At 45.5% G+C, this 27,539-nt stretch overlaps 1 protein-coding gene across 1 annotated transcript in view; it reads left to right on the top strand.

Moving 5' to 3' along the window:
- The first annotated feature begins 311 nt into the window (after window positions 1–311).
- Window positions 312–27,539, top strand: part of LOC120064876 (basic proline-rich protein-like) — an 86,413-nt gene continuing 59,185 nt past the window's right edge. Inside the window, exon 1 of the mRNA XM_039015468.1 lies at window positions 312–1,226. Coding sequence (XP_038871396.1) covers window positions 312–1,226 — 915 coding nt within the window. The remainder of the gene's footprint in view (window positions 1,227–27,539) is intronic.

Genomic DNA, 27,539 nt, shown 5'->3' with positions numbered 1-27,539 from the left:
GTGGCACATATAGCGAGGATCGCTACAATATGTCCAGCTTATGAAAATCATCCATTGGAATGATACTACATTGATATTTCAAAATAAGGAAAAACTCCAAGGGCTACTCATAAGTTCCCTACTGAAGTAATCCAATGGCAAAAAACTGGTTAAATCAATGTTGTTTCCACATAATTTCAATCAAAAGATGACGTTGAATTAACGTGGAAAACTGATTGGATTTTAGGAAAAGTCATCAACCTCAGGGAAATGTGTCCTAATTCAATGACATGGTGACATTTTTGATTGATTTCCCATTGAATTCACGTGATATGACAACTAAAACTAACCAACTCAACCAAAGGAAAATCAAAACTGGACGTTTAACCGACGTCTGTGCCCAGCGGGAGGCTACATGCCACGGCCTCCCCACCCGCGGCCTCCCCACCCGCGGCCTCCCCACCCCACGGCCTCCCCACCCGCGGCCTTCCCACCCCGCGGTCCCCCACCCGCGGCCTCCCCACCCCGCGGCCTCCCCACCCCACGGCCTCCCCACCCGGGGCCTCCCCACCCGCGGCCTCCCCACCCGAGGCCTCCCCACCCACGGCCTCCCCACCCGAGGCCTCCCCACCCGCGGCCACCCAACCCGGGGCCTCCCCACCCGCGGCCTCCCCACCCGAGGCCCCCCACCCGCGGCCACCCCACCCGGGGCCTCCCCACCCGCGGCCACCCCACCCGCGGCCTCCCCACCCGCGGCCTCCCCACCCCACGGCCTCCCCACCCGCGGCCTTCCCACCCCGCGGTCCCCCACCCGCGGCCTCCCCACCCCGCGGCCTCCCCACCCCACGGCCTCCCCACCCGCGGCCTCCCCACCCGAGGCCTCCCCACCCGAGGCCTCCCCACCCGAGGCCTCCCCACCCGCGGCCACCCAACCCGGGGCCTCCCCACCCGCGGCCTCCCCACCCGAGGCCTCCCCACCTGCGGCCACCCCACCCGCGGCCTCCCCACCCGCGGCCACCCAACCCAGGGCCTCCCCACCCGCGGCCTCCCCACCCGAGGCCTCCCCACCCGCGGCCACCCAACCCGAGGCCTCCCCACCCGAGGCCTCCCCACCCGAGGCCTCCCCACCCACGGCCCCTCCACCCACGGCCTCCCCACCCATGGCCTCCCCACCCCGCGGCCTCCCCACCCCGCGGCCTCCCCACCTACGGCCTCCCCACCCGAGGAAGAAGAGGGGGCAGGCTGTTGTATTGTGTTTTAAATTGTCAAAGAAATCTATATATCGATATAACAGGCAGTTAATCAAATGCCATTCTTGTCAACTTCAAAGTTGTTTTTTTTATAGAACATCAGTTGTATTATTAGTTTGTTTAAGCGGGAAGGGGCCGGGGCTGTGTGTGTGTGTGTGTGTGTGTGTGTGTGTGTGTGTGCATGGAGAGCTCCTCTGCTCCCAGACTGACTTACAGAACTGTTTCTGCCCCAGGGAAGGATTAACAATCAAGAGTTCTAAAGAGAACTCTTATCACTCACACACACACACACACACACACACACACACACACACACACACACACACACACACACACACACACACACACACACACACACACACACACACACACACACACACACACACACACACACACAGAGAGCCCCGGCCCCTTCCCTCTCAGTCATCCCGAGCTATTCCTCCTCAACATAATAGAATAAGGGGTGTTGTGGGTTAGCCTGTGAGGCATTGCCAAGATAAGAGAGTCACTGTAGACAGGTGTCTCAACACAGCATAGTTCAGCAGTACTTATGGACACTCCTAATATAACTATGTTGACAATGGGCTGCAAGGAGATAACAGAGCTTGAATCCTTGACACCAGTTGTGTAGGCATCTACTGGCACAGCGCAGGGGGTATTGTGTTACAAGGCTGCACCAGTACTGCAGTATTGAAGGACATTGTCATGTAGGAGAAAAGGGTTACGTTTCAGATTGTCTTGTTTGAAGATTTAACGTTTTGTATGATAGTGGATTGTTTCTCATTTAGGTGCAAAGGGAAGAAGCTCGTCGTGTAAGGAAATCAACTAGCTCTCACAGTCTCGCGTCAGAATGAGACGTTCATCTACATTTCCCAAACATCAAAATTAAAAGTTATTTCAAACGTCAAAGGGTTTAACCTCTAATTCCTCCCAATCCCGGATCCGGGAGCACCCCCATCAGTAAAAAAGCTGACTAGCATAGCCTAGCATAGCGTCACAAGTAAATACTAGCATCTAAATATCATTAAATCACAAGTCCAAGACACCAGATGAAAGATACACATCAATCCAGCCATCATTTCTGATTTTTAAAATGTTTTACAGGGAAGACACAATATGTAAATCTATTAGCTAACCACGTTAGCAAAAGACACCACTTTTTTTACTCCACCATTTTTTTACTGCATCAGTAGCTATCACAAATTCGACCAAATAAAGATATAAATAGCCACTAACCAAGAAACAACTTCATCAGATGACAGTCTGATAACATATTTATTGTATAGCATATGTTTTGTTAGAAAAATGTGCATATTTCAGGTATAAATCATAGTTTACCATTGCAGCCACCATCACAACTCTCACCAAAGCGACTAGAATAACTACAGAGAGCAACGTGAATTACCTAAATACTCATCATAAAACATTTCTGAAAAATACACAGCGTACAGCAAATGAAAGACAAACATCTTGTGAATCCAGCCAATATTTCAGATTTTTTAAGTGTTTTACAGCGAAAACACAATATAGCATTATATTAGCTTACCACAATAGCCAGAAACACAACACCATTTACCAGCAGCAAAGGTTAGCGATCGTAACAAGCAAGCAAAAGATATATAATTTTTGACTAACCTTCATAAACTTCTTCAGATGACAGTCCTGTAACATCATATTACACAATGCATATAGGGTTTGTTCGAAAATGTGCATATGTAGCGGCACAAATCGTGGTTATACAATGTGAGTAGTGGCCAAACTTCAAGCAATCTGTCCGGCGCCATCTTGGAGAGGCACCTAATCTAATCATTAACTATTCATAAACTTGACAAAAAAATACAGGTTGGACAGCAAATGAAGATACATTACTTCTTAATGCAACCGCTGTGTTAGATTTTTAAAATTAACGTTACTGCGCATACAGCGTGCGCTAAAGCGAGACCGCACCGAAATTCATGGCAGAATTATTGTTTAACATTTGTCAACATAAATACGAATTAACAGCATAAAGACTTCTTACTATTTGACGAGCTTCCATCAGAATCTTGGGCAAGGTGTCCTTTCTCCAGAACAATCGTCTTTTGGTTGAAAGATGTCCTCTTCTCCTGTAGAATTAGCAGCTAACGCTAGCTATGTGCCGGAGAGGTGTCCAACTCGTGATAGTGCGTGACAAAGAATATCCAGAAAATCGCAATAAACTAATATAAACTGCTATAAGTCGGTTTAAATTAACTACCTTATGAAGTTTTTAAGACAAAAATCAAATTAAATCAGAGCCGGAGATATAGAACTGCTAAAACGAAAGCTTTTCAGGACGCCATTGTGATGTCCCTCCTGCGCCAGGCGCACCGTTGAAAAGAACGGACCTTCCGTTCCACGGGCTTTTATAGTGCCCCAGATGGTGCGATCCACTCCATTCAAATTCTCACCGCTTACTGACATCTAGAGGAAGGCGTATGCAGTGCATGTAGCCCCATAGCTTACATGGGAATTTATAAACTGACCCCAGAACAGAGACCTCGATTTCAGAAATCTCACTCCTTGACAGGAAGTGTGCTGCAGAATGAGTTCTGTTTCACTCAGAGAAATAATTCAAACGGTTTTAGAAACTAGAGAGTGTTTTCTATCCAATAGTAATAATAATATGCATATTGTACGAGCAAGAATTGAGTACGAGGCAGTTTAATTTGGGAACGAATTTTTACAAAGTCGAAATGGCGCCCCCCTATTGACAAGAAGTTTAAGGTCAGTTTTAGACATTGCCTCTTAATTTTTAACATTAGGGTTAAGTTTAGGCATAAACTTGTCATCTTAAGGTTAGGTTTTAGCTCCGAATTGTTAAGGTAAGGCTTAAATTCAGGAATTATATTTTCTCTCTAATTTCTCACTTTCTCCCTTCTCTCTGCCCTTCTTTCGTTCTCTCCCACTCTCCTTCTCTCTCTCACTCTCTCTCTCCTTCCTCTCTCTATATCTCCCTCTCACCCACTCCCTGTCTCCTCCCCCCTCTCTCTCTCTCTTTCTCTCTCTCTCTATATACACTGCTCAAAAAAATAAAGGGAACACTTAAACAACACAATGTAACTCCAAGTCAATCACACTTCTGTGAAATCAAACTGTCCACTTAGGAAGCAACACTGATTGACAATACATTTCACATGCTGTTGTGCAAATGGAATAGACAAAAGGTGGAAATTATAGGCAATTAGCAAGACACCCCCAAAAAAGGAGTGATTCTGCAGGTGGTGACCACAGACCACTTCTCAGTTCCTATGCTTCCTGGCTGATGTTTTGGTCACTTTTGAATGCTGGCGGTTCTCTCACTCTAGTGGTAGCATGAGACGGAGTCTACAACCCACACAAGTGGCTCAGGTAGTGCAGTTCATCCAGGATGGCACATCAATGCGAGCTGTGGCAAAAAGGTTTGCTGTGTCTGTCAGCGTAGTGTCCAGAGCATGGAGGCGCTACCAGGAGACAGGCCAGTACATCAGGAGACGTGGAGGAGGCCGTAGGAGGGCAACAACCCAGCAGCAGGACCGCTACCTCCGCCTTTGTGCAAGGAGGTGCACTGCCAGCGCCCTGCAAAATGACCTCCAGCAGGCCACAAATGTGCATGTGTCTGCTCAAACGGTCAGAAACAGACTCCATGAGGGTGGTATGAGGGCCCGACGTCCACAGGTGGGGGTTGTGCTTACAGCCCAACACCGTGCAGGACGTTCGGCATTTGCCAGAGAACACCAAGATTGGCAAATTCGCCACTGGCGCCCTGTGCTCTTCACAGATGAAAGCAGGTTCACACTGAGCACATTAGCACATGTGACAGACGTGACAGAGTCTGGAGACGCTATGGAGAACGTTCTGCTGCCTGCAACATCCTCCAGCATGACCGGTTTGGCGATGGGTCAGTCATGGTGTGGGGTGGCATTTCTTTGTGGGGCCGCACAGCCCTCCATGTGCTCGCCAGAGGTAGCCTGACTGCCATTAGGTACCCAGATGAGATCCTCAGACCCCTTGTGAGACCATATGCTGACACATGCACATTTGTGGCCTGCTGGAGGTCATTTTGCAGGGCGCTGGCAGTGCACCTCCTTGCACAAAGGCGGAGGTAGCGGTCCTGCTGCTGGGTTGTTGCCCTCCTACGGCCTCCTCCACGTCTCCTGATGTACTGGCCTGTCTCCTGGTAGCGCCTCCATGCTCTGGACACTACGCTGACAGACACAGCAAACCTTTTTGCCACAGCTCGCATTGATGTGCCATCCTGGATGAACTGCACTACCTGAGCCACTTGTGTGGGTTGTAGACTCCGTCTCATGCTACCACTAGAGTGAGAGAACCGCCAGCATTCAAAAGTGACCAAAACATCAGCCAGGAAGCATAGGAACTGAGAAGTGGTCTGTGGTCACCACCTGCAGAATCACTCCTTTTTTGGGGGTGTCTTGCTAATTGCCTATAATTTCCACCTTTTGTCTATTCCATTTGCACAACAGCATGTGAAATTTATTGTCAATCAGTGTTGCTTCCTAAGTGGACAGTTTGATTTCACAGAAGTGTGATTGACTTGGAGTTACATTGTGTTGTTTAAGTGTTCCCTTTATTTTTTTGAGCAGTGTATATATATCTCTCTCTCTCATTCCTCTCGCTCTCTTTTTCTACACACACACACACACACACACACACACACACACACACACACACACACACACACACACACACACACACACACACACACACACACACACACACACACACACACACACACACACACACACACACACACACACACACACACACAGCTTGGTGTCAGATGGAGGTGGCCAGGACCGATTTCGGAGAAACCCTGGTTTAGTACATGTGTGATTGGCTGTTTGCCTGGAGTGGAGTACAGAAAAGCAACAGCAGAGGACACCCTTTACCAAACAATACAGATGTTTCTCCAGCCACATCTAAGAGCACGTTTTTACGTCAATGGAAATGTGTCTCCACTCACAAAGAACAACACAGCTGAACCTCTGTCCTTCATTTGAAGATGAGTCTTAAACAAACTAATAATACAACTGATGTTCTATAAAAAAAACAATATTGAAGTTGACAAGAATGGCATTTGATTAACTGCCTGTTATATCGATATATAGATTTTTTTGACAATTTAAAACACAATACAAACCACACATGTGGATAATGCATTTACAATCATCGAGGATGACACAAAAAAGTTTGAAAACGTATTTCCATTGTGGTCCTCTTAAATACAAACATATTAGGCCCCGCCTCCTAGGCTCCACAGTAGACCCCGCCTCCTAGGCTCGACAGTAGACCCCGCCTCCAATGCTCCACAGTAGACCCCGCCTCCTAGGCTCCACAGTAGACCCCGCCTACTAGGCTCCACAGTAGACCCGCCTCCAAGGCTCCACAGTAGACCCCGCCTCCTAGGCTCCACAGTAGACCCCGCCTCCTAGGCTCCACAGTAGACCCCGCCTCCTAGGCTCCACAGTTGACCTCGCCTCCTAGGCTCCACAGTAGACCTCGCCTCCTAGGCTCCACAGTAGACCCCGCCTCCTAGGCTCCACAGTAGACCCCGCCTCCTAGGCTCCACAGTAGACCCCGCCTCCTAGGCTCCACAGTTGACCCCGCCTCCTAGGCTCCACAGTAGACCCCGCCTCCTAGGCTCCACAGTAGACCCCGCCTCCTAGGCTCCACAGTAGACCCCGCCTACTAGGCTCCACAGTAGACCCGCCTCCAAGACTCCACAGTAGACCTCGCCTCCTAGGCTCCACAGTAGACCCCGCCTCCTAGGCTCCACAGTAGACCCCGCCTCCAAGACTCCACAGTAGACCCCGCCTCCTAGGCTCCACAGTTGACCACGCCTCCTAGGCTCCACAGTAGACCCCGCCTCCTAGGCTCCACAGTAGACCCCGCCTCCTAGGCTCCACAGTTGACCCCGCCTCCTAGGCTCCACAGTAGACCCCGCCTCCTAGGCTCCACAGTAGACCCCGCCTCCTAGGCTCCACAGTTGACCTCGCCTCCTAGGCTCCACAGTAGACCCCGCCTCCTAGGCTCCACAGTAGACCCCGCCTCCTAGGCTCCACAGTAGACCTCGCCTCCTAGGCTCCACAGTAGACCCCGCCTCCAAGACTCCACAGTAGACCCGCCTCCAGACTCCACAGTTGTTGACCCCGCCTCCTAGGCTCCACAGTAGACCCCGCCTCCTAGGGTCCACAGTAGACCCCGCCTCCTAGGCTCCACAGTAGACCCCGCCTACTAGGCTCCACAGTAGACCCGCCTCCAAGACTCCACAGTAGACCCGCCTCCAAGACTCCACAGTAGACCTCGCCTCCTAGGCTCCACAGTAGACCCGCCTCCAGACTCCACAGTTGTTGACCTCGCCTTCTAGGCTCCACAGTAGACCCGCCTCCTAGGCGACAGTGGAACAAACTTCCTGTGGTAGTTCGTTCCACTCAAGAGCACCGGTATATAAAAATGTGTTCTTAACAGATAGACTGTTTTGGTGTGACCTCTGATTTGAACACTTTGACACTAAAACCAGATATCCTTGCAACCTTTACTCTGGAACCAAATAGTTTGTTATCTGAAAGCTATTTAGTGATATTGGATAACTCTGCACTAAGGATCTTTACTACTGAGGTTTTGTTCTTATGGGACGCCAGTAGAGCAGAGTCATACGCATACAAAAAATAATTAGGAGAGAAGTTATCTTCTACTTCCTCAGAAACCCGGGTCCGGGAGCACCCCCCACCACCCCCACCAGTAAAAAAGCTGACTAGCATAGCTAGCATAGCGTCACAAGTAAATAGTAGCATCTAAATATCATTAAATCACAAGTCCAAGACACCAGATGAAAGATACACATCTTGGTAATCAAGCCATCATTTCTGATTTTTAAAATGTTTTACAGGGAAGACACAATATGTAAATCTATTAGCTAACCACGTTAGCAAAAGACACTTTTTTTTTTACTCCACCAGTTTGACTCCATCACTAGCTATCACAAATTCGACCAAATAAAGATATAAATAGCCACTAACCAAGAAACAACCTCATCAGACGACAGTCTGATAACATATTTATTGTATAGCATAGGTTTTGTTAGAAAAATGTGCATATTTCAGGTATAAATCATAGTTTACCATTGCAGCCACCATCACAACTCGACTAGAATAACTACAGAGAGCAACGTGTATTACCTAATTACTCATCATAAAACATTTCTTAAAAATACACAGCGTACAGCAATAGAAAAACACAGATCTTGCGAATCCAGACAATATTTCAGATTTTCTAAGTGTTTTACAGCGAAAACACAATAAATCGTTATATTAGCATACCACAAGTGCAATCATTACCCCAGCATTGATTCAAGGCAAAAATAGCGATAACGTTATCACCACCAAAATATATTAATTTTTTCACTAACCTTCTCAGAATTCTTCAGATGACAGTCCTGTAACATCATATTACACAATCCATATAGAGTTTGATCGAAAATGTGCATATTTAGCGGCACAAATCGTGCTTACACAATGGAAATACTGTCCAACTACTCAAGCAATCTGCCCGGCGCCATCTTGGAAAGACACCTATTTTTATCGAAAACTATTCATAAACTTGACTAAAAAAATACAAGTTGGACAGCAATTGAAAGACAAATTAGTTCTTAATGCAATCGCTGAATTACATTTTTAAAATTATCCTTACTGCGCAATACAGGGTGCGCTAAAGCTAAGCTACCCAAAATTTAATGGCGGCTTATGCGTTTAACATTTTTCAACAGAACAACGATTTATCAGCATAAATAGTTCTTACTATTAGCTGAGCTTCCATCAGAATCTTGGGCAAGGTGTCCTTTCCCCGGTCTAATCGTCTTTTGGTCGAAAGATGTCCTCTTGTCCTGTCGAAATGGCCACTAACGTTCGGCATGGACCGGAAAAGTGTCCAACTCTTGAAAATGCGTCACAAAGAAATGCCAGAAAATCGCAATAAACGGATATAAATTGCTATAAATCGGTTTAAATTAACTACCTTATGATGTCTTTAACACCTATAACGAATAAAAACATGACCGGGGATATAGAAGTGGCTAAACCAAAGCTTGGAAGGAGGCCAGTCCGACGTCCACTCTGCGTCGAGCGCACGGCTGAAAAGAAAGGCACTTCCACCCCAGGCTCTAATATAAGGTCCCAGATTGCGCAATCGACTCCATTCAAATTGTCACCACTTACTGACATCTAGAGGAAGGCGTAGGCAGTGTTTGTAGCCCCACAGCGTTCACAGGGACTTATAAACTGACCTGGGAACAGAGGCCGAGATTTCTGAAATCTCACTCCCTGGCAGGAAAAGTGCTGCAGAATGAGTTCTGTTTCACTCAGAGACATAATTCAAACAGTTTTAGAAACTAGAGAGTGTTTTCTATCCAATAATAATAATAATATGCATATTGTACGAGCAAGAATTGAGTACGAGGCAGTTTAATTTGGAAACGTCAAGAAAAAAATAGTGCTAACAGCTCCCCCTATTGACAAAAGGTTATATCGCTAATGTATTTATAATGTAGTTATATTGTTAATGTATTTATAATGTAGTTATATCTCTAATGTATTGTAGTTATATTGTTAATGTATTTATAATGTAGTTATATTGTTAATGTATTTATAATGTAGTTATATTGTTAATGTATTTATAATGTAGTTATATTGTTAATGTATTTATAATGTAGTTATATTGTTAATGTATTTAGGGTTAGGGTTTGTTAATGTATTTATAATGTAGTTATATCGTTCATGTATTTATAATGTAGTTATATTGTTAATGTATTTATAATGTAGTTTATGTCTAATGTAATGTAGTTATATTGTTAATTTATTTATAATGTAGTTATATCTCTAATGTAATGTAGTTATATTGTTAATGTATTTATAATGTAGTTATATTGTTAATGTATTTATAATGTAGTTATATTGTTAATGTATTTATAATGTAGTTATATTGTTGATGTATTTATAATGTAGTTATATTGTTAATGTATTTATAATGTAGTTATATCTCTAGTTATATCATTAACATCCACCGTTGGGTCTCCACCTGTTAAATAGGATCTAACCCAGTCAATGGACCTGCTGTTAAAACCAAGTGCTTTTAACTTGTAGATCATGAGACTATGATCAATCGTTTCAAACACCTTATGCAGATCCAGCATGAACATTTCCCTGTCAACCTGCCTTATGCAGATCCAGCATGAACATTTCCCTGTCAACTTCTTTCCTGATATAGTCAGTTAAAAACAATAGACGTGTCAGTGGAGAGGGACTTACTTATATATATATATATATATATATATATATATATACTGTACACTGTTATCAAGTTGAAGTGATATTTGTGTGTTTGTTCACGTCGTACAACAATCCAAGAGTTAGTTGACTTGATTCAAAATATGCACGTGTGTGTTTGTGCATGCCTGTGTGTGTGTGTGTGTGCATGCCTGTGTGTGTGTGTGTGTGTGTGTGCATGCCTGTGTGTGTGTGCCTGTGTGTGTGTGTGTGTTTGCATGCCTGTGTGTGTGTGTGTGTGTGTGTGTTCTTCTCTTTGAGCATTTCATGGATTTAGAAGGTTACTGTGATGTGATCTGGTGAGTGATTAGAAGTCAGCTAGGGCTTTCTTTTCAAATACACACACACACACACGCACACTCTCAGGTAAACACACACACACACACACACACACACACACACACACACACACACACACACACACACACACACACACACACACACACACACACACACACACACACACACACACACACACACACACTCTCAGGTAAACACACACACATTTCTCCCTTTGACTCATAATAACAGGGATAATATGAAAGGAAATCTGTTTAAAAAGTAGAGGGAAAAAAAACACTTTTACTCACTTGTGGGATTTCAATTTGCCATTCCAAATCTTCCCTTTCAAACAGCCCCCTACTGTGACAGACTTAGGATGTGTCTCAAATTACCCCCCTATCCCCTGTATCAAAAGTAGTGTACTATACACAGGATAGGGTGCTCTTTGGAACACAGGCCCAAGTGACATAAGTTTACAAGCAGCTAACTTCCCTGATGCAACATAAGCAGAACACCCTGCTGGGGATTTGGAGCTCACCCAGTCAGTCAGTCAGCCAGGCAACATGTTGTGTGTTTGGCTGTGGACTGGATTGAGACTGAGACCAACCTGTCTACCTCCCAAGTGGCCACCCTATTCCCTATCTGGTGCACTATATAGGGCCCTGATTAAAAACAGCCCCTGGTCAAAAGTAGTGCACTATATATGGAATAGGGTGACCATTTGAGATGCACACACTGTGTGAGGAGGGTTCATCATGTTTTGGATGAGGACACTCGTATAAGTCCTTACTAATAACGCTGGAGTGGAGTAGCCAGCAGCACTTACTTTTTTTCTCTCTGTGATCTGACGATTCAGGATCTGCGTCTCAAATGGCACCCTATTCCCTATGTAGTGAATTACAGCGAATAGAGTGGAATTTGGGACATGCTGTGACTCCATAAAGGGCTGTACTGACTGTATGCAGCCAACAACGTAAATTGATGAGGGCTTTTGCTGCTGAATTTAAATGTTCTGTGTTCTCGTGACGGTTGAAGCGTGTGTTTGTCATGAGTAGTTGACAAGTTGAAAAGTTGACGATAACCAGGTTGTTATTGTAACGAATTGCGCTGAGAGTCGGGAAGCAAGTTCAGGGAGTGAATACATTTACTAAATAAATGAAGAAAACAAGAATCACGAACAGCGCACCGACATGAAAGAGGAACAATGATGACTGGGGAAGAAACCAAAGGGAGTGACATATAAAGGGCATGTAATCAGGGAGGTGATGTGGTCCAGGTGAGTGTCATTACGCGCATAATGCTGGTGACAGGTGTGCGCCATATCGAGCAGCCTGGTGACCTAGAGGACGGAGAGGGAGCACACGTGACAGTTATTGTCAATGAGAATTTGGATCTCAATTACTTACCTTACCTTGCTAAGTTCAGTTAACTAAACCAATACATCAAGTTCATCAATCTATTCTCTTCATTCAAGTTTGAGAGACAGAGAAAGAAAGAGAGAGAGAGAAAGAAAGAAAGAATGAAGAGAGAGAGAGAAAGAGAGAGAGAGATAAATATACAGTGCATTAGAAAAGTATTCAGACCCCTTGACTTTTTGCACATTGTCACGTTACAGCCTTATTCTAAAATGGATTAAATCGTTTTTTCCCCCTCATCAATCTACACACAATACCCCATAATGACATCACAATACCCCATAATGACATCACAAAACCCAATAATGACATCCCAATACCCCATAATGACATCACAATACCCCATAATGACGAAGCATAAACCATTTTTTTTAAATTTCTGCATTTATAACAAAAAATAAAAAAGTATTCAGGACCTTTACTCAGAACTCTGTTGAATCATCTTTGGCAGCGATTACATCCTTGAGTTTTTTTGGGTATGATGCTACAAGCTTTGCACACCTGTTTTTCGGGAGTTTCTCATATTTTTCTCTGCAGATCCAGAACATCCAGAGATGTTCAATCGGGTTGAAGTCTGGGCTCTGGATGGGCCACTCAAGGACATTCAGAGACCTGTCCCGATTCCACTCCTGCATTGTCTTGGCTGTGTGCTTAGGGTCGTTGTCCTGTTGGAAGGTATAGACCTTCCAACAGGACAAGTCTGAGGTCCTGAGCGTTTTGGAGCAGGTTTTCATCAAGGATCTCTGTGTACTCTGCTCCGTTCACCTTTCCCTCCACCCTGACTAGTCTCCCAGTCCCTGCTGCTGAAAAATATCCCCACAGCATGATGCTGACACCACCATGCTTCACCGTAGGGATGGTGCCAGGTTTCCTACAAACGTGACGCTTGGCATTCAGGCCAAAGAGTTGAATCTTGGTTTCATCAGACCAGAGAATCTTGTTTGTCATTGTCTGAGAGTCCTTTAGGTGCTTTTTTGGCAAACTCCAAGTGGGCTGTCATGTGCCTTTTACTGAGGAGTTGCTTCCGTCTGGCCACTCTACCATAAAGGCCTGATTGGTGGAGTGCTACAGAGATGGTTGTCCTTCTGGAAGGTTCTCCCATCTCCACAGAGGAACTCTGGAGCTCTGTCAGAGTGACCATCGAGTTCTTGGTCACCTCCCAGACCAAGGCCCTTCTCACCCGATTGCTCAGTTTGGCCGGGTAGCCAGCTATAGGAAGAGTCTTGGTGGTTCCAAACTTCTTCCATTTAAGAATTATGGAGGCAACCGTGTTCTTGGGGACCTTTAATGCTGCAGATATTTTTTGGTACCCTTCCCCAGATCTCTGCCTTGACACAATCCTGTCTCGGAGCTCTACGGACAATTCCTTCACCCACATAGCTTGGTTTTGGCTCTGACATGCACTGTCAAGTATGGGACCTTATATGGACAGGTGTGTGCCTTTCAAATCATGTCCAATTAATTGAATTTACCACAGATGGACTTCAATCAAGTTGTAGAAACATCTCAAGGATGATCAGTGGAAACAGGATGCAACTGAGCTCAATTTCGAGTCTCATAGTAAATGGTCTGAATACTTATGCAAATACGCAAAAAAAAAAATCTAAAAACCTGTTTTCATTTTTATCATTGTACGGTATTGTGTGTAAATCGATGAGAAAAACATTTCATTTAATCCATTTTAGAATAAGGCTGTAACGTAACAAAATGTGGAAAAAGTATTGGGGTCTGAATACTTTCCGAATGCACTGTATATGGAAATCAGTCAATTTAAATCATTTCTGACCTGATCATTTCTGACCTGACCTGACCTATGGATTTCACATGACCTATGGATTTCACATGACCTATGGATTTACAGAGAGGGGGGAGCTTCATCTCTTCCAGAGAGAGGGAAAGGAAGTTAACTCTGTCAAACATTTGAATACTGTACGTGAGAGAAGAGCATCGATGAATGCATTGATGGATACCTCTGTTCTTCTGAAGAAAGAGGAGTCATGGTTGAGTTGTAAATGAGCCTGTTCTCAGCTCTCTTCTCAGTTTGGGACACGATGTAATGATAGTCTATCCAAGGAGGCAGCTAGCGAGAGGTGGAGAGTCGGGACAGGGACAGAAAGGAGTGGTAGCGGTGCAGAGAGAGGCATATTAGAGTTGCAGAGCCTGCAGGTGCACGGCGGGGTGCCTTATGGTGCTGTGGCTGGCGGTGTGGCCCGGTGATCCCTGCTCATCACAGGCCATTAGAGCACTGCATGTGAGGAACAGACGGTGAAAGGAGGGGCGCAGAGGGGTACAGGGGGGTTGGAGGGTACCAACCTACCTCCGCCAGTGTAGAGGGCCACCATACGGCAGGCGTATGGTACGGTGGGGTGCTGTATGGTGCAGTGGCTGTGTGGCCCATTGATCAAATCAAATTAAATTGTATTGGTAACATACACATGGTTAGCAGATGTTATTGCGAGTGTTGCAAAATGCTTGTGCTTCTAGTTCCGACAGTGCAGTAATATCTAACAGGTGATATCTAACTATTCCACAACAAAACCTAATACACACAATCTAGTAAAGGAATGGGATGAGAATATATATATATACAATATATGGATAAGCAGTGACAGAGCAGCTAAGATGAAATAGATAGTGTGGGATACAGTATACAGTACATATGAGATAAGTAATGCGAGATATGTAACAATTCTTAAAGTGGCATTATTAAAGTGACTAGTGTTCCATTTATTAAAGTGGCCAATGATATCAAGTCTGTATGTAGGCAGCAGCCTCTGCGCTAGTGATGGCTGTTTAACAATCTGATGGCCTTGAGATAGAAGCTCTATTTCAATCTCTCGGTCCCTGCTTTGATACATCTGTACTGACCTCACCTGGATGGAAGCAGGGTGAACAGGAAGTGGTTCGGGTGATTATTGTCCTTGATTATCTTTCTTGCCTTCCTGTGACATCGGGTGTTGTAGGTGTCCTGGAGGTAGTTTGACCCCGGTGATGTGTTGTGCAGACCGCACCACCCTCTGGAGAGCCCTGCGGTTGTGGGCTGTGCAGTTGCCGTACCAGGCGGTGAAACAGCCCGACCGGATTCTCTTGATTGTGCATCTGTAAAAGTTAGTGAGGGTTTTCGGTGACAAGCCACATTTTTTCAGCCTCCTGAGGTTGAAGAGGTGCTGTTGCGCCTTCTTCACCACACTGTCTGTGTTCATGGACCATTTCAGTTTGTCGGTGATATGTACACTCAGGAACTTAAAACTTTCCACCTTCTCCACTGCTGTCCCATCGATGTGGATAGGGAGTTGCTCCCTCTGCTGTTTCCTGAAGTCCACTATATTCTTTTTTGTTTTGCTGACATCGAGTGAGAGGTTATTTTCCTGACACCACACTCCGAGGGCCCTCACCTACTCTGTGTAGGCTGTCTCATTGTTGTTGGTAATCAAGCCAACCCCTGTTGTGTCGTCTGCAAACTTGATGATTGAGTTGGAGGCGTGCATGGCCACGCAGTCGTGGGTGAACAGGGAGAACAGGAGGGGGCTGAGAACGCACCCTTGTGGGGCCCCAGTGTTGAGGATCAGCGGAGTGGAGATGTTGTTTCCTACCTTCACCACCTGGGGCGGCCCATCAGGAAGTCCAGTATCCAGTTGAACAGGGCGCGTTCAAGACCCAGGGACTCAAGCTTAATAATGAGTTTGGAGAGTTCTATGGTTTTGAATGCTGAGCTGTAGTCAATGAACAGCATTCTTACATAGGTATTCCTCTTGTCCAGATGGGACAGTGTGCAGTGTGATGGCAATTGCATCTTCTGTGGACCTATTGGAGCTGTAATTAAATTGAAGTGGGTCTAGGGTGTCAGATAGGGTGGAGGTGATATGATCCTTGACTAATCTCTCAAAGCACTTCAAGATGACAGAAGTGAGTGCTACGGGGCGATAGCCATTTAGTTCAGTTATCTTTGCCGTCTTAGGATCAGAAACAATGGTGACCATCTTGAAGCATGTGGGGACAGCAGACTGGGATAGAGATTGATTGAATATGTCCGTAAACACACCAGCCAGCTGGTCTGCACATGATCTGAGGACACAGCTAGGGATGCCATCTGGACGTTTAATTTATTCACGCCGGCCACGGATAAGGAGAGCCCACCTCGTTGGTGGCACTGTACAGACTGAAACAGGTTTCCCTCAAGAATTTCCCTGTATTTAGCGCCATCCATCATTCCTTCAATTCTGTCCAGTTTCCCAGTCCCTGCCGATGAAAAACATCCCCACAGCATGATGCTGCCACCTCCATGCTTCACTGTGGGGATGGTGTTCTCGGGGTGATGAGAGGTGTTGAGTTTGCGCCAGACATAGCATTTTCCTTGATGGCCAAAAAATAATATTTTATTCTCATCTGTCCAGAGTACCATCTTCCAAATGCTTGGGGAGTCTCCCACATTCCTTTTGACAAATGTGTTTATATTTTTCTATAAGTAATGCCTTTTTTTTCTGGCCACTCTTCCATAAGCCCAGCTCTGTGGAGTGTATGGCTTAAAGTGGTCCTATGGACAGATACTTCAATCTCTGCTGTGAAGCTTTGCAGCTCCTCCAGGGTTATCTTTGGTCTCTTTATTGACTCTCTGATTAATGCCCTCCTTAAAACGTCTTGTCAATAGGGGGGCGCTATTTTCACTTTGGAAAAAATCGTGCCCAATTTAAACGGCCTCATACTCTATTCTAGATCATACAATATGCATATTATTATTACTATTGGATAGAAAACACTCTCACGTTTCTAAAACTGTTTGAATTATATCTGTGAGTAAAACAGAACTCATTTGGCAGCAAACTTCCAGACAGGAAGTGAAAATTCTGAAAATGGGGCTCTGTTTCAGGGCCTGCCTAATTCAATTGCCTTATATTTATCGATATGCATGCACTTCATACGCCTTCCACTAGATGTCAACAGGCAGTGGAAGGTGGAATGGGGTGTCCAGCTTGATCTGAGGTCGAACAAGAGCTTTTGGAGTGGGAGGTCAGGAATTTCCTTTGTCTACCAAGGCGCGAGGCGGAGCTGGCATTAGCTTCTGAAAAGCTTTCGGTTTACATGGCAAATATCTCCGGCTCTGATTTTATTTGATACATGTGATAATAACATCGTAAAGTAGTTTTTTTCAACCGAGTTTTATCAGTTTATTCAAAGTTTATTGGGACTTTTGGAGTTTTCCATTCTTTGCGTCAAGAGAGGGTGGGAACGTTATCAACATTGGCTAGCATTGTGGTGCGAATTCGACAGAAGAAAAGGACATTCTAAATTCAAACAACGATTTATTCTGGACCAAGGACTCCTTGTACAAGATTCTGATGGAAGCTCAGCAAAAGTAAGAACAATTTATGATGTTATTTCGTATTTCGCCTACCTCAGAACAGTAACATGCAATACATGGACTTTGGGACAATATATTTCACCAGCCAAAATTATCAAGGCACAAGGCGAGACCCAAATGCAGACACAGGAGGCAGATGGTGGGAGTCTTAAAATGTTTATTAATCCAAAGGGGTAGGCAAGAGAATGGTTGTGGACAGAAAAAAAGGTCAAAACCAGATCAGAGTCCAGGAGGTACAGAGTGGCAGACAGGCTCGTGGTCAAGGCAGGCAGAATGGTCAGGCTGGCGGGTACAAAGTCCAGAAACAGGCAAGGGTCAAAACTGGGAGGACTAGAAAAGCGCTGGTTGACTTGGAAACATACAAGACGAACTGGCACAGAGAGACAGGAAACACAGGGATAAATACACTGGGAAAAATAAGCAACACCTGGAGGGGGTGGAGACAATAACGAGGACAGGTGAAAAGGCCATTTCTACCTTTGGGTATAAAACATGTGAGTGAAGAACTTACATATCAGACTCGAGGGTTAGTCACAACCCCAAAATGCAACACGAGGTTGAAGAAGACAAAATAAACCCTTAATCTATGCTACGGATGAAAAGCTATGTCTAAGATGTTGAATTTAATTAGGATCACCTGGTTACCACTCTCCAAGGAATCGTGTGTCTACACTGCTTTCATTCCCAAGCTGGAACTCTGATCTACATGGCTGATGGTACTCAGAAGACTCCCTTTCAGAACAAAGGTGAGGAAACAGACCAATAAGAGAAAGGACACTTTCTCTTTCGTGTGGACAATCAGAGACTTACAACCGGTAACCAAAGAGGTGCTTACATCAGAGGAGAAGGCGAACTCGGTCCATGAAGAGACACCCCATCGGAGACCTTCGACAAGTAATTACATAATTATTTTATGACCCATAAGAGCGGCAGTTCAGGGCAAGGTGTTAGGGCTAAACTAAGTTTGCAAATGTATCCATGTCTGCTTTTCTCTCGTGCACTCTCTCTTTCTCTCTCTTTCTAGATCCCTATTTTGTGTAACAAGTGTCATATTGAGTTTGCCAGCTAGGGACCTCATTGTACTAAGTTCTAACCAATAGCCTAGACTGTGTGTTTGTGTATCTGTATCTTATGTTATCATTTAGCTTGTTACTAAATAAATAATTAACTCAATTGTCGTGGTACGGAATCATTTAGTGAGGCTCAGGTTTGTGCAGATTCACGAATTATGCGACGTTCAGGATGAGACTGTAGAGGAAATTTATTTATTAGCGACGGCTGTAAAATCTATATTCTGATATTCTTTGAGTTAATTTGGGAAATGGAAACTCAATAAAAACAACTTTCCCATGGTGCCCCAGGTTACTGAGTTATTGATTACCTGATTAATTGAGTCACATAATTATAAACAGTTAATTAAGCATTCGATGTACAGCAGTCGTCACATTAATCAATACAACGTCACGACACGTGGAATCCGATTGGTCAGACCAGTGTTGGAGAGACCTAAGCATGGGCTCTTCCTGTTTTAGTTTCTGCCTATAGAAGGGGAGCAACAAGATGGAGTCATCGTCAGATTTGCCAGAAGGCGGGGGAGGGCCTTGTATATATCAGCCAATGGTCGAGCGTTTTACTTGCTTATGTACTGCAATCGATTCGCTGATAGAATTTAGGAAGCCTTGTTCTCAAATTAGCTTTGTTAAAATCCGCAGCTACAATAAATGCAGTGAAGTTCCTTGATGGCATCTTAGTATCTGCTTGCGGAGGAATATACACTGCTGTGACGATGACCGAGGAGAGTTCTCTTGGGAGATAATACGGTCGCCGTTTGATTGTGAGGAACTCTAGGTCAGGAGAACAAAAGGTCTTGAGTTCCTGTATGTTGTTATAATTGCACCATGAGTCATTAATCATGAAAAATACACCCCCGCCCTTCTTCTTACCGGAGAGATGTTTATTTCTGTCGTCGCAATGCACTGACAATCCCATTGGCAGTAATGACACCGACAGCATGTCCCCAGCTAGCCATGTTTCCGTGAAACAGAGTATGTTACAATCCCAGATATCTCTTTGGAAAGCAACCTTTGCCCTTATTTCGTCGACTTTGTTAACTAGGGACTGGACATTAGCGAGTAATATACTCGGAAGCGGTGGGTGGTGTGCGCGCATCCGAAGCCTCACTAGAAGACCGCTCAGGCACCCTCTCCTCCGACGGTGTTGTTTTGGGTCGGCCTCTGGAGTCAGTTCAAATGGGAGGTGCAGACAAAGGTTCCGCTTTGGGAAAGTCGTATTCCTGGTCGTAGTGCTGGTTGTGCTGGTAAGTAGACGTATCGCTGATATCCAATAGTTCTTCCCGGCTGTATGTAATAACACTTAAGGTTTTCTGGGCTAACAATGTAACAAATAATACATAAAAAACTAAATTCTGCACAGTTTCCTAAGGACTAGAAGCGAAGCTGCCATCTCTGCTCATTACAGGCCATTAGAGCACTGGATGTACAGAGTGGAGGATGCAGGAGGGTCCCAGTTAGAGGGATGCCCCCAAAACATCCCTTCACAAGCTTTTTTAAATCACACCATTGGAACACACACCACAGGATTGGAGCGGAGGGTGAGAGAGGGGCTCAGAGGGGTACAGACTGGTGCAGGGAGGGTACTTGCTATATGTGTCTAGAGTCCTTATCTTCTGCCATTACATCACTGCAGGTACGGAGCATGAAGTTCAGAGGGACAGTTAGAGGTTTGCAGGGAGGGTATCTACCTGTGTCTAGAGATTTAAAGGGATAGTTTACCCAAATTACAACATGACACAGTGGTTTCCTTATCCTGTAAGCAGTCTATGGACTAAGTATGACAGCAATCCTACAGGGTAAGAAAACCAATCTGTCATTTTGTAATTTTGGTGAACGATACCTTTAATTCTTTCCTCTGAAACGTCCTCTAGTGTAGCTGATTGAATCACGCCATTAGTGCCGGTGTGGGTTGGAGAGTGCAGGAGAGGAACAGAGGAGTGCAGGGTGCGTAGCTGGTACTAGTGTCGCCTAAAACGTCCCCTCCTGGTGGTGATTTAATCATCTCATTAATGCTGCAGGTATGGGGTGCAGCACTGGGCTCAGAAGGGTTTTTCAGATGGGCATGGAGCCACGGGGAGGGACACTCTGCCACCGGGAGCACGCCTGCTGGGAGGCAGGGAGGGAGGGAGGGAGGGAGGGAGGGAGGGAGGGAGGGAGGGAGGGGAGTATCTTCTACCCAGCATGTCTGTCTGCTCCCAGGGCAGACAGTCTTGTCTTTTCTTACTACAGTAGCTCTGACTTTGCTGATAGTTACTTTAGTGAGGGAAAATGTACTTACAATGACTGTGATATGTGGTTTTCTCACCTAGCTATCTTAAGATGAACGCAGTACCTGGAAGTGGCTCTGGATAAGTGTCAGTTGAATGACTGTAAATGTAAGTGCCTGTATCCCCGCCCTGCAGCCATAACGAGCAGATCACTAGCTACCTGCCATCAGACATTTTCACTAGTAGAGACAGTACATCTGAGTCCATATTTACATTGAGTCTCAGAGTAGGATAGCTGATCTAGGATCAGTTTTTCATTTTAGGTACAATTAGTAAGACAAGGAGGACCTGGGACGCCCGTATCGACAACGTGCCTCAGAGTAGGAATGGTGATCTAGGATCTGTCCATATAATCTTATTCATTATGCTCTTAAAGGCTAAACCGATCCTAGATCAGAATTCATACTCTGAGACGCTGAGAATATGGTCCCGAGTGACTGTCTGTCTGTTACTATGTATATAAAGGTTCAATACAGTTGAAAAAAAAAATATATATATATATATATATAAATCTTTCAGCCTTAATGAAAACTAAATGTGACACTGCTGAGGCGCTTAAGAATGATAAAAAGCTATTTCTGAAATGTCCCAGTGGGGGCCTGGTGATGGACTGTTTGAGACAGGTTGTCACACAGCATGGCTGGTATAGTTTTATTACTGCTAAACTAACTCTGTAGTGAATTCCTCAAACATATTCACAGTTCTGAATATGTAGCATACAATATATTCAGTCATATTTATAGTTCTGAATATGTAGCATTACGTTTATTCAGTCATATTCACAGTTCTGAATATGTAGCATACAATATATTCAGTTATATTTATAGTTTTGAATATGTAGCATTACGTTTATTCAGTCATATTCACAGTTCTGAATTATAATAGACCATTTATTCAGTGATATATATAGTTCTGAATATGTAGCATACAATATATTCAGTCATATTTACAGTTCTGAATATGTATCACTACATACTGTGTATTCAGTCATACGTACAGTCTGTACATGTTGCTGAGGGACATTCCTGGATTGTAATAAACAATATTGACTGCGTACCAAATTGCAGCCCATTCCTATTCACCAATGGTGGTGAGAGGAAGCCCTGTTGCCGGCGGTGGGAGAAGATGGAGCGAGATGGAAGTGGGCCGACATTCTTCACATTCTTCAATCAAATGTTTACTGACTCGGGGCAGAGAGTAGGCTGTTCTGTCACTTGCCTTTCATCTGCCATTTTTCCAAATGTTAACGACGGTGACGTGCAGAGGAGTATATATCCACAGCAAATTATTTTAAAGATTCATATCTTCTACTAACATTACAGCACTGTGACGGATAGCCATTTTTTCTTAATGATAACATCCCAATTTCATTTAAACGTTTTAACGCTTAAACATTCACTCTCCAATACTGCACTAGTTTGGACCAGAGCCCTATGGACCCTGGTAAGAAGAAATGTACTATACAGGGTATAGGGTGTCATTTGGTACTCATCCCATGTCTATACTGTAATGTAGGGAACAAGAGCTGAGGTGGAAGACCTAGTGCATGACATCATCTGTCTGACTGTCTTTATCTGTCTCTCTCTATCTGACTGACTGTCTTTATCTGTCTGACTGTCTTTATCTGTCTGTCTCTATCTGTCTGACTGTCTTTATCTGTCCATCTCTATCTGACTGACTGTCTTTATCTGACTGACTGTCTCTATCTGTCTGACTGTCTCTATCTGACTGACTGTCCTTATCTGAGTAGGTTGATTTATCTTACTGACTGCTTTGTTTATAAGGTGTGATCAAACATACACTATGTTATACATAAACACACATGCACAAACTAGAGTGTGTCTTATCTTGTATTACTTCTTATTGTTGTTGCATTGTTCAGAAGGAACCTGCTCTCTCTCCTCTCAGTAGGAACCAGCTGCTGCACTCTCTCCTCTCAGTAGGAACCAGCTGCTGCACTCTCTCCTCTCAGTAGGAACCAGCTGCTGCACTCTCTCCTCTCAGTAGGAACCAGCTGCTGCACTCTCTCTTCTCAGTGAGATCCAGCTGCTGCACTCTCTCATCTCAGTAGGGTCCAGATGCTACTGCTCTCTCATCTCAGTAGGAACCAGATGCTACTGCTCTCTCATCTCAGTAGGAACCAGATGCTACTACTCTCTCCTCTCAGTAGGAACCAGATGCTACTACTCTCTCCTCTCAGTAGGAACCAGCTGCTGCACTCTCTCCTCTCAGTAGGAACCAGCTGCTACTACTCTCTCCTCTCAGTAGGAACCAAATGCTACTGCTCTCTCATCTCAGTAGGGTCCAGATGCTACTGCTCTCTCATCTCAGTAGGAACCAGATGCTACTACTCTCTCCTCTCAGTAGGAACCAGATGCTACTACTCTCTCATCTCAGTAGGAACCAGATGCTACTACTCTCTCCTCTCAGTAGGAACCAGATGCTACTACTCTCTCCTCTCAGTAGGGTCCAGATGCTACTACTCTCTCATCTCAGTAGGAACCAGATGCTACTACTCTCTCATCTCAGTAGGAACCAGATGCTACTACTCTCTCCTCTCAGTAGGAACCAGATGCTACTACTCTCTCCTCTCAGTAGGAACCAGATGCTACTACTCTCTCCTCTCAGTAGGAACCAGATGCTACTACTCTCTCATCTCAGTAGGGTCCAGATGCTACTACTCTCTCATCTCAGTAGGAACCAGATACTACTGCTCTCTCCTCTCAGTAGGAACCAGATGCTACTGCTCTCTCATCTCAGTAGGAACCAGATGCTACTACTCTCTCATCTCAGTAGGAACCAGATGCTACTACTCTCTCATCTCAGTAGGAACCAGATGCTACTGCTCTCTCATCTCAGTAGGAACCAGATGCTACTACTCTCTCCTCTCAGTAGGAACCAGATGCTACTACTCTCTCATCTCAGTAGGAACCAGATGCTACTACTCTCTCCTCTCAGTAGGAACCAGATGCTACTACTCTCTCATCTCAGTAGGAACCAGATGCTACTACTCTCTCATCTCAGTAGGAACCAGATGCTACTACTCTCTCATCTCAGTAGGAACCAGATGCTACTACTTTCTCATCTCAGTAGGAACCAGATGCTACTACTCTCTCCTCTCAGTAGGAACCAGATGCTACTACTCTCTCCTCTCAGTAGGAACCAGATGCTACTGCTCTCTCCTCTCAGTAGGAACCAGATGCTACTGCTCTCTCCTCTCAGTAGGAACCAGATGCTACTACTCTCTCCTCTCAGTAGGAACCAGATGCTACTGCTCTCTCCTCTCAGTAGGAACCAGATGCTACTACTCTCTCATCTCAGTAGGAACCAGATGCTACTACTCTCTCATCTCAGTAGGAACCAGATACTACTGCTCTCTCCTCTCAGTAGGAACCAGATGCTACTGCTCTCTCATCTCAGTAGGAACCAGATGCTACTACTCTCTCCTCTCAGTAGGAACCAGATGCTACTACTCTCTCCTCTCAGTAGGAACCAGATGCTACTGATCTCTCCTCTCAGTAGGAACCAGATGCTAATGCTCTCTCCTCTCAGTAGGAACCAGATGCTACTGCTCTCTCATCTCAGTAGGAACCAGATGCTACTGCTCTCTCATCTCAGTAGGAACCAGATGCTACTACTCTCTCCTCTCAGTAGGAACCAGATGCTACTACTCTTTCCTCTCAGTAGGAACCAGATGCTACTACTCTCTCATCTCAGTAGGAACCAGATGCTACTACTCTCTCATCTCAGTAGGAACCAGATGCTACTACTCTCTCATCTCAGTAGGAACCAGATGCTACTACTCTCTCATCTCAGTAGGAACCAGCTGCTACTACTCTCTCCTCTCAGTAGGAACCAGATGCTACTACTCTCTCATCTCAGTAGGAACCAGATGCTACTGCTCTCTCCTCTCAGTAGGAACCAGATGCTACTACTCTCTCCTCTCAGTAGGAACCAGATGCTACTACTCTCTCATCTCAGTAGGAACCAGATGCTACTGCTCTCTCCTCTCAGTAGGAACCAGATGCTACTACTCTCTCCTCTCAGTAGGAACCAGATGCTACTACTCTCTCCTCTCAGTAGGGTCCAGATGCTACTGCTCTCTCCTCTCAGTAGGAACCAGATGCTACTACTCTCTCATCTCAGTAGGAACCAGATGCTACTACTCTCTCATCTCAGTAGGAACCAGATGCTACTGCTCTCTCCTCTCAGTAGGAACCAGATGCTACTACTCTCTCCTCTCAGTAGGAACCAGATGCTACTACTCTCTCATCTCAGTAGGAACCAGATGCTACTACTCTCTCATCTCAGTAGGAACCAGATGCTACTACTCTCTCCTCTCAGTAGGAACCAGATGCTACTACTCTCTCCTCTCAGTAGGAACCAGATGCTACTACTCTCTCATCTCAGTAGGAACCAGATGCTACTGCTCTCTCCTCTCAGTAGGAACCAGATGCTACTACTCTCTCCTCTCAGTAAGAACCAGATGCTACTACTCTCTCATCTCAGTAGGAACCAGATGATTCTGCTCTCTCCTCTCAGTAGGAACCAGATGCTACTGCTCTCTCCTCTCAGTAGGAACCAGATGCTACTGCTCTCTCCTCTCAGTAGGAACCAGATGCTACTGCTCTCTCATCTCAGTAGGAACCAGATGCTACTACTCTCTCCTCTCAGTAGGAACCAGATGCTACTACTCTCTCCTCTCAGTAGGAACCAGATGCTACTGCTCTCTCATCTCAGTAGGAACCAGATGCTACTACTCTCTCATCTCAGTAGGAACCAGATGCTACTACTCTCTCCTCTCAGTAGGAACCAGATGCTACTGCTCTCTCCTCTCAGTAGGAACCAGATGCTACTGCTCTCTCCTCTCAGTAGGAACCAGATGCTACTGCTCTCTCCTCTCAGTAGGAACCAGATGCTACTACTCTCTCCTCTCAGTAGGAACCAGATGCTACTACTCTCTCCTCTCAGTAGGAACCAGATGCTACTACTCTCTCCTCTCAGTAGGAACCAGATGCTACTGCTCTCTCCTCTCAGTAGGAACCAGCTGCTGCACTCTCTCCTCTCAGTAGGAACCAGCTGCTGCACTCTCTCCTCTCAGTAGGAACCAGCTGCTGCACTCTCTACTCTCAGTAAGGCCCAGCTGCTGCACTCTCTCCTCTCAGTAGGACCCAGCTGCTGCACTCTCTCCTCTCAGTAGGAACCAGCTGCTGCACTCTCTACTCTCAGTAAGGCCCAGCTGCTGCACTCTCTCCTCTCAGTAGGAACCAGCTGCTGCACTCTCTCCTCTCAGTAGGAACCATATGCTACTGCTCTCTCCTCTCAGTAGGAACCAGATGCTACTGCTCTCTCATCTCAGTAGGAACCAGCTGCTGCACTCTCTCCTCTCAGTAGGACCCAGCTGATGCACTCTCTCCTCTCAGTAGGGCCTAGCTACTGCTGCACTCTCTCCTCTCAGTAGGGTCCAGCTGCTGCAGTTTGTCCTCTCCGTAGGGCCTAGCTGCTGCTGCTAGAGTGGGCTGGAGTGGGCTAGAGTGGGCTGGAATGGACTAGAGTGGGCTGGAGTGGGCTGGAGTGGACTAGAGTGGGCTGGAGTAGACTATAGGGGGCTGGAGTGGGCTGGAGTGGGCTAAAGTTGGCTGGAGTGGGCTAAAGTTGGCTGGAGTGGGCTGGAGTGGGCGGGAGTGGGCTGGAGTCGACTAGAGTGGGCTGGAGTGGGCTGGAGTGGGCTAGAGTTGGCTGGAGTGGGCTGGAGTGGGCTGGAGTGGGCTAGAGTGGGCTAGAGTGTCTCTGTGGATGGTTTGTCCTCTGACAAATGAACTGTACATTTCGGTGTTCCTCAAGTCCCTGTTTTAGGACCACTATTCAAATCAAATCAAATTGTATTTGACACATACACATGGTTAGCAGATGTTAATGCGAGTGTAGCGAAATGCTCGTGCTTCTAGTTCCGACATTGTTTTCAGTATACAGTATATCGTTTTTGTGTTCTACACTGGAGACTGGTGTAGTGGTCTCTCTCTGTTCTATTCACACTGGAGACTGATGTAGTGGTCTCTCTCTGTTCTGATCACACTGGAGACTGGTGTAGTGGTCTCTCTCTGTTCTATTCACACTGGAGACTGGTGTAGTGGTCTCTCTCTGTTCTATTCACACTGGAGACTGGTGTAGTGGTCTCTCTCTGTTCTATTCACACTGGAAACTGGTGTAGTGGTCTCTCTCTGTTCTATTCACACTGGAGACTGGTGTAGTGGTCTCTCTCTGTTCTAATCACACTGGAGACTGGTGTAGTGGTCTCTCTCTCTCTCTGTTCTATTCACACTGGAGACTGGTGTAGTGGTCTCTCTCTGTTCTAATCACACTGGAGACTGGTGTAGTGGTCTCTCTCTCGACTGGATGTGTATGTCCATATTCAGGACTGGAACTGGACGTGGTATGTCAATATCAACTGAACTGACGTGGTATGTCAATATACACTGATCTGACGTGGTTATGTCATATACAACTGAATCTGACGTGGTATGTCAATATACGACTGTCGATGGTATGTTCAATATCACTGACTGACGTGGT

Source organism: Salvelinus namaycush, chromosome 20, assembly GCF_016432855.1.
Source record: "Salvelinus namaycush isolate Seneca chromosome 20, SaNama_1.0, whole genome shotgun sequence".
NCBI lineage: Eukaryota > Metazoa > Chordata > Actinopteri > Salmoniformes > Salmonidae > Salvelinus > Salvelinus namaycush.
The sequence above is the reverse complement of the archived record's forward strand: the minus strand, read 5'-3'. Positions and strand labels throughout refer to the sequence as shown.